Raw genomic sequence first — 8424 nt, 5'->3', positions numbered from 1 at the left:
TGACACTGTCTAACCATCTCATCCTTTGCCGTCCCCGTCTTCTTTGACCTTCAATCTTTCCCAGCATCAGGGTCTTCTCCAGTGAGTGCTCCCTTCTCATTTGGTGGCCAAAGTATTTGAGCTTCAGTTTCATTATCTGGCCTTCCAGGGAACAGTCAGGGTTGATTTCTTTGAGGATTGACTGATTTGTTCTTCTTGCAGTCCAAGGGACTCTCAAGAGTCTCCTCCAGCACCATAGTTCAAAAGAATCTATTCTTCGGCGCTCGGCCTTCCTTATAGTCCAGCTCTCGCAGCCATACATGACTACTGGGAATACCATTGCTTTGACCATGCGGACTTTTGTTGGCAGGGTGATGTCTCTACTTTTTATCATGCTGTTTAGGTTCGCCATCGCTTTCCTCCCAAGGAGCAGGCGTCTTTTAATTTCATGGCTGCAGTCACAGTCTGCGGTGATCTGGGATCCCAGGAACGTGAAGTCTGTCACTACTTCCACGACTTCCCCTTCTATTTGCCAAGGAGTGATGGGGCCGGATGCCATGATCTTAGTTTTTTTGATGTTGAGCTTCAAGCCCACTTTTGCGCTCTCCTCTTTTACTCTGAGCAAGAGGTTCTTTAGATCCTCTTCACTTTCAGCCATTAGAGTGGTATCATCTGCATATCTGAGGTTGTTGATCTTTTCCCCAGCAATCTTAATTCCCGCTTGTGATTCATCCAGGCCAGCATTTCGCATGATGTACTCTGCATATATATTAAATAAGCAAGGTGACAGTATACATCCTTGTCGTACTCCTTTTCCTATGCTGAACCAATCAGTTGTTCCGTATCCGGTTCTAACTGTCGCTTCTTGGCCCTTATACAGGTTTCTCAAGAGACATGTGAGGTGGTCTGGTACTCCCATCTCTTTAAGGACCTGCCATAGTTTGTTGTGATCCACACAGTCAAAGGCTTTAGCATAGTCAATGAAGCAGAAGTAGATATTTTTCTGGTACTCTCTTGCTTTCTCCATAATCCAGCGAATGTTGGCAATATGATCTCTCGTTCCTCTACCTCTTCGAAACCCAGCTTGTACTTCTGGCAGTTCTCTATCCACGTACTGTTGAAGCCTAGCTTGTAGGATCTTGAGCATGACCTTGCTAGCGTGTGATATGAGTGCAATTGTGCGATAGTTTGAACATTCCTTGGCATTGCCCTTCTTTGGGATTGGAATGTATACTGATCTTTTCCAATCCTGTGGCCACTGTTGCGTTTTCCAAATTTGCTGGCAAATGGAGTGCAGAACTTTAACAGCATCCTCTTCTAAGACTTTGAATAGCTCAGCTGGGATACCATCACCTCCACTAGCTTTGTTGTTAGTAATGCTTTCTAAGGCCCATTTAACTTCACATTCCAGGATGTCTGGCTCGAGGTCAGTGATTATACCGTCGTGGTTGTCAAGGACATCGAGGTCTTTCTTGTATAGTTCTTCTGTGTATTCTTGCCATCTTTTCCTAATCTCTTCTGCTTCTGTTAGGTCCCTACCGTTTTTGTCCTTTATCATGGCCAGCTTTGCATGGAACGCTCCCTTGATTTCTCCAATTTTCTTGAAGAGATCTCTAGTCCTTCCCATTCTATTGTTTTCTTCTATTACTTTGCACTGTTCATTCAGGAAGGCCTCCTTATCTCTCCTTGCTGTTCTCTGGAAATCTGCGTTCAGTTGGGTAAATCTTTCCTTTTCGCCTTTGCCTTTCGCTTTCCTTCTTTCCTCTGCTATTTGTAAAGCCTCATCAGAAAGCCACTTTGCTTTCTTGCATTTCTTTTTCTTTGGGATGGTGGTGATTGCTGCCTCCTGTACAATGTCACGAACCTCCGTCCATAGTTCTTCAGGCACTCTATCTATCAAATCTAGACCCTTGAATCTATTCTTCACCTCTACTGTATATTCATCAGGGATGCGATCTAGGTCAAACCTGAATGGCCTAGTGGTTTTCCCAATTTTCTTCAGTTTAAGTCTGAATTTTGCAATGAGTAGCTCATGATCTGAACCACAGTCAGCTCCAGGTCTTGTTTTTACTGACTGGATAGAGCTTCTCCATCTTTGACTGCAAATTATATAGTCAATCTGATTTCGGTGTTGCCCATCTGGTGATGTCCATGTGTAGAGTCGCCTCTTAGGTTGTTGTCCTGACCATTCTTTCCGCCTGGCCATTTGATGCCGAGTGGAACGGGGCTGCTGTCATATGCCTGATGCCGTTATCAGACACAAACCTTTGGAACTCCTTAGAGGTAAACTGAGTTCCGTTGTCACTCACCAATACGTCCGGCAGCCCGTGAGTTGCAAATAGGCGCCGGAGCACGTTGATGACAGCCCCTGAAGTGGTTGTGCGCATGTGAGCCACTTCGAGCCATTTCGTATACGCATCGACAATTACCAAAAACATTTGGCCTTGGACTGGCCCCGCAAAATCGAGGTGGAGCCTCGACCATGGCTTTCCCACCGACTCCCAATGCTGCGGAGTAGCGGTTGGCGGTTCAGGCCTAGCCTGCTGACATGGCTCACACACCCGAACCCAATCCTCAATTTCGGCATCCAGCCCGGGCCACCACACATAGCCGCGGGCTAGTGCCTTCATGTGGACCATGCCTGGATGGCCCTCATGAAGTGATTTCAGCACTTTCTGGCGGAGGGAATGTGGTACCACCACCCGGTTTCCCCATAGCAAGCAACCCTTTGAAACAGATAACTCATTTGGGCGCGCTTTAAAATTTCGGAACTCCGGTTCCACAGCTCCCAACGGCCACCCCCTCCAAACCCAGTTTAAAACTCTGGAGAGTACAGTGTCCTTAGCCGATGCAGCGGCAATGTCTTTTGCTGTAACTGGAGCTTGCTGGAGTTCCTCGATCGCCAATACGGAGCAGGCAGGAGCAGGGTCCAAGTCCTGGCCAGGCAGAGGGCAGCGACTTAAAGCGTCCGCATGACCGATGGCCTTGCCTGGCCGGTGCTCCAAATCATAGTCATAGGCCGACAAAAACAAGGCCCAACGGAGCATTCTTGCAGACATAATATTTGGGAATTGCCGGTCCGGGGCAAAAATCCCAAGCAAGGGCTTATGATCAGTCACAAGCAGGAAGTGCCTGCCAAACAAGAAGTCGTGAAACTTTTTCACTGCTGATACGAGCGCAAGTCCCTCTTTGTCTATTTGTGCAAAGTTTTTTTCCGTATCAGACAGTGACCTGGAATAGAACGTGACGGGGGCCTCCCGTCCGTCCTCCATCACATGGCTGAGCACTGCCCCCACCCCAAATGGAGAAGCGTCAGCTGCTAAAACCAACATTTTCTGGCCATCATAATGTGTCAGTACAGCATTGGAGGATAACAAAGCTTTTACTCCTTAAAACGCTTGCTCCTGCTCAGTGCCCCACTGCCATTTTGCATCCTTGTGAAGGAGCGCGTGTAATGGCGCCGCCACCGACGCCTTGTGAGGCAGGAAGGCGTGGTAGAAATTGAGCAGCCCGAGGAAGGACTGCAATTCTTTTTTTCCACTCGGTCTAGGGGCATTCTTATAGGCTTTTACTTTCTCGTCGGTGGGGTGCACACGTTCCCGGTCAACTCTGAACCCAAGGAACTCAACACTTGGAACACCGATTATACATTTCGACTGTTTCTTTAAGCCCCGCTTTTTCAAAGTGCCTCAGCACTTCTTTTACTCTACACATGAGCTCTTCTTCTGATCCCCCCGCAATGAGTACGTCATCAAAATAGGGAACCGTACCCGGCACCCCTCTCAGTAACCCTTCCATGAGTCCCTGGAAGATCCCGGGGGCAACATTCACCCCAAACTGGAGCCTATTTACTCTGAACGCCCCCCGGTGGGTCACAATTGTCTGGGCTTCAGCAGCTTCTTTCGTCACAGGCAGCTGCTGGTACGCCTGGGCAAGATCAAATTTTGCAAAAATCTTGCCCCCCCCCCCAACGAAGCCAAAATGTGGCTTATTACTGGAATGGGGTATGAGTGCTGTTGCAATGCCCGATTGATGGTGCATTTGTAATCAGCACAAATACGCACCGTCCCGTCTGGTTTCACAGGGGTCACAATGGGTGTTTCCCATTTACTGAATGGGACAGGCTCTAAAACACCCTGTTCGATAAGCTTATCGAGCTCAGCCTCGATCCTGGGTCTGAGCGGAATGGGCACTTTCCTATATTTTAGGCGGATTGGCGTTACCGCAGGATCTAGTTCAAACGACACCGGGGGCCCCGTGTATTTTCCCAGACCACCCCCGAACACAGTTGGAAACTCACTGTACAATACAGCCCATTTATTTTGCATAACGGTATTCACCCCAGTAATGCTAATACCCAGGGGTTCAAACCAGTCAAGGCCCAACAGGTTAACTCTGTCACCCTCTGCCACAAGCAAAGACAGTTGAGCACATTTCCCCTTATACTCTACAGTAAACGTATCCCTCCCCGCCAGAGGTATACGCTTGCCCTGAAAATCGGACACTTGGGTCTCCGCTGGTTTCAGCCTCCTCCGGCTCCTGGTGGGACGACAGGACGGTCACGGACGACCCCGAGTCCACCTCCATGCTGCATGGCACTCCGTCGAGATGGACGGTCACCTGGATCTTTCCGGTCCCTCCGACGCGTTGTACCACTGGCTGAGGTGACACGCTCGAGGTCATCTGGCAGCTGGCCTCTCGTTGCGCTGCTCGGGGACGTTGGTTCCTGGGCGGCGACGGTCGAGGAGACGCCTTGGACGCTTTACAAGCACGGGCGATGTGGCCCCGCTTACCGCACTTCCGACAGTCGACGTCTTTGGTCCAGCAGCTCTCCCTCGGATGCTTCCCGCCACAGCCGGTGCATGGTGGTCTGTTCGCAGTCTTCGCTGGGGTCCGCTTGTCCGCTTGTCTGGCGACGACGCAGACGTCATCATGCGCACCCTCGCCTTCAGTGTCGGCCCCCTGGTGGTGGACACGCAGCTCGGTGGTGGCTAAACGCTGTCACACCTCTCGGGTTGATTTATCAGCGGCCTCGGTGGCGACGGCCTCTGAATAGGCATCGGCCCACGTCAGGGTCTTCTTTGCGAACAATCGCTGCTGCAATCGTTCGTCTCACATGCCGCATACCAGCCGGTCTCGGAGGGCCTCCTCCACGTTGGTAAAGTTGCAAGGCCTTGCCGCTTTACGTAGAGCCGCCATGAACTCTGCCACGGTCTCATTTGACGACTGGCTTCTCTTATAGAACGCGTGTCGGCACGCAATCTCTGACAGCTGCGGAGAGTAATGTGCCTTCAGCTTGTCAGTCAGCTCTTTGAAGGCCACGGTCTTTATGTCCGCTGGCGCCACCAGGGACCGAGCGATATCGAAGACGTTCTTGCCACACGAGCTCAGGAGTGTGGCCCGCTTCTTCTCGTCTGTGGTGATATCGTTCGCCTCGAGGTGGAACCCGAACCTCAGCAGGTAGGCGTCCCAGTCCTCGGTTGTTGGTTCGAATGCCTCGAACTTCGGGCTATTGGCCATAGCTGCAATCGCTGCCACCGGCTCTGATGGTGCCTGTTGCTGTTCTGCCACTGCGAGTTGCGGCTCGCTGTTGTCCGTCGTGGGGTTGGGACTAGCGGGGCTGCCTACCCGCTCCTGTATCCCATCCTCGTCGCCAATTGTTAAGTCCAGTGCTTAACAATGAGTCGGAGAGTGATTTCAGCAAAAACTCAGGTTTATTCAGCTCGACGATCACTTCACCAACATGGTACAACATCTGATAGCCCGAACAGCTTTTCCATTGCAGCTGCTCGGTATTTAAACATTCCGGGCTAATGTAGCCACGCCTACTATACACATATCAACCTATCAGGTTGAGCGAATAAAGGCCAATCACAAACGTTCCCGCTCCCGGTCTGTTTGAATGTGATTGGTTGCATTTGTCTTCGGCTTGCATCCCTGCCGAAGACGAAGCTTTACATTGCTTTCTTATGAGATGATTCACATTCATCTTAATGCATTCATGGCAGCATCTGAATACATTACACAGAACAACTGCCCAAGTAGTGATAAATAAAACAACAGTAAAAGTAGAATTAAAGTGAAAGCGATGTTAATATTTCCAGGGCCAAAACATGGCATAAATTGCAGTGCATTGAATTATGTCAAGAATTCTGCTCAGATTTTCTTAGTGGCTGGTACATACAGACACAATGCTTGCCACCAACTGCCTTCAAAAACCCTCTTCAGTAGCTCCATTTTTCAGACCAAGAGAAAGATTGCCAACTTCCTGGTGTTGCCTGGAGAACTCCCAGTATTACTATGGATCCCCAGATGACAGAGATGGTACCCCTGGAGAAAATGGCTGCTTTGCAGGGTGGACTCTATGGCAATGATAGGGAGCATCTTCTGTAGGAGGAAAGGCTGAAGAGTCTTGGACTTTTCCGTTTAGAAAAGAGACGACTAAGGAGGGACATGAGAGAGGATTATAAAATTATGCACGGGGTGGAGAGAGTTGAAAAAGGGAACTTTTTCTCCCTCTCCCCAAATACTAGAACTTGAGGGCATTCAATGAAGCTGATGGGCAGTAGGCTCAGGACAGACAAAAGGAAATGCTGCTTGACACAGAGAGTGATGAAAATGTGGAATTGACTACCAGAGGATATAGTGATGGCTACAGGAATAAACAGCTTTAAAAGGAGATTAGAGAGATTCATGGAGGAGAGGTCTATCAGTGGCTACCAGCCCTGGTGACTTAGGGGAACCTCCACATTCAGAGGCATTAATCCTCTGAATCCCAGAGCCAGGAGGCAGCATCAGGGGAAGGCCTCTCTGCCCTGTTGTTGGCCCTCCAGAGGAACTGGCTGGCCCCTGTGTGAGACAGAAGGCTGGACTAGAAGGACCCTCACTGGTCTGGTCCAGCAGGGCTCTTCTGATGTTCTCCTCAGGGGAAGGCCTCGGCCTCTCTGCCCTGTTGTTGGTCCACCAGAGGAACTAGTTGGCTGCTGTGTGAGACAGGAGGGTGGACTAGATGGACCCTCCCTGGTCTGATCCAGCAGGGCTCTTCTTGTGTTCTTCTCAGGGGAAGGACTCAGCCTCTCTGCCCTGTTGCTGGCCCTCCAGAGGAACTGGCTGGCGGCTGTGTGAGACGGGAGGCTGGACTAGAGGGACCCTCCCTGGTCTGATCCAGCAGGGCTCGTCTTAGGTTCTTATGTAAAGAGGTTCCCCTTCCCCAAAACCTTGCCTTTCTCGGGCTCTACCCCCAAGTCTCCAGGTAATTTGCGATCCAGCGATGGCAACCTAAGAATAAGCACCTTGGAAATGTTGCTGGGTGTGTGACTATGTGGGTTCTCAGATACATCGTCTAGAAATGGCTGAACCCCGGGGATGCCTTTCAGGAGAGAATCTATAAAAGATTGAAAAATCCCTGGCGCCACCGAGACTCCAAACTGGAGGCGGTGAACCTTGAATGCCCCCCTGTGTGTTGTGATCGTTTGGGCTTCGGCCATGGCAGCATCAACCGGCAGTTGTTGATACGCCTGTGCCAAGTCCAACTTACCAAAAACCCAGGTCCCCGCCAAAGCCGCCAACACATGGCTCACCACTGGCACCAGATAAGCGTGGGCCTGCAGCGCCTTGTTTAGCTCAGCGTTGCGTAGAGGCGGAGCAGTGCAGTGATGCTCTCGGGGTCAGCGGCGTGATGCTCGAAGCTCGGGAGCGGTGCGGTGAGCGGCGCTTCTCGAAGATGCTCGATGCTGGCGGCAGTGGCAAATTCGGGGCGGCAGCTCATGGCGATGTCCTGAACGTGGTCTCTGTTCGAGGGAGATGGATCCCACCTTCGTCACCAGTGAAAAGTATGCAAACTGAGAGTGATTTCAGCAAAACATACTTTATTCTATACTTTATGTACTGCTGCCTTTCCACGTGTAAGGCATCAGCCTGACATGCCCGGACTTGCCCGGGCTGGCCAGGCACAATTCATCTGTAGCTTCAGTCGATAGACAAAGGATCCGAAGGATCCTAGCCGGCCCAATCAAAGGGCTAGCTTCCCAGCCAGGAGACCAATGGTCGCCCGGTTATTGTAAATAGCCTATCGGGAGTAGGGGGTGTGTTTAGGTGTACTTTGGTGGCGGGCTTTCTGAACGCATATAAACCGGCCTGTGAGCGGGTTTCCTTTGTCTTGTTCCTGATCTAATAAAGTACTCTTGCTGAATCACTCTTGCTGAATCACTCCACGTTCTGAGTACTTTTCACTGGCGACGAAGGTGGGATCTACGACCCCCTGAACAAGACCCGGACGCCAACACGAGTACCGCACCGAGCCTGACGCCGAGACCTCTCCGGGAACCGCGCAACTTCGCATCCCAGCTCTCCGGCAACTGCTCATCGCTCCGCTCCCGGCTCCGCTTCGCACACTGCTGACCCCTCGAGCAGCAGCATCGCTCTCCACGCCCCAGTCGCAGCCGT

The 8424-nt window shown here is 51.1% G+C and overlaps 1 protein-coding gene across 1 annotated transcript in view; it reads right to left on the bottom strand.

Moving 5' to 3' along the window:
- LOC107107632 (uncharacterized protein K02A2.6-like) overlaps positions 1-7747 on the bottom strand; it is a 17543-nt gene extending 9796 nt beyond the window's left edge. The window contains 7 exon segments of the mRNA XM_015407936.1: positions 2547-3358; positions 3521-3642; positions 3644-3945; positions 3948-4426; positions 4485-4941; positions 5107-5412; positions 7613-7747. Of these exon segments, the coding sequence (XP_015263422.1) occupies positions 2547-3358; positions 3521-3642; positions 3644-3945; positions 3948-4426; positions 4485-4941; positions 5107-5412; positions 7613-7747 (2613 nt within the window).
- Between the last annotated feature and the right edge of the window lie 677 nt (positions 7748-8424).

The sequence above is a fragment of the Gekko japonicus genome, unplaced genomic scaffold, assembly GCF_001447785.1.
Source record: "Gekko japonicus isolate JY-2015 unplaced genomic scaffold, Gekko_japonicus_V1.1 scaffold5314, whole genome shotgun sequence".
In the NCBI taxonomy this organism is placed as follows: Eukaryota; Metazoa; Chordata; class Lepidosauria; order Squamata; family Gekkonidae; genus Gekko; species Gekko japonicus.
The sequence above is the reverse complement of the archived record's forward strand: the minus strand, read 5'-3'. Positions and strand labels throughout refer to the sequence as shown.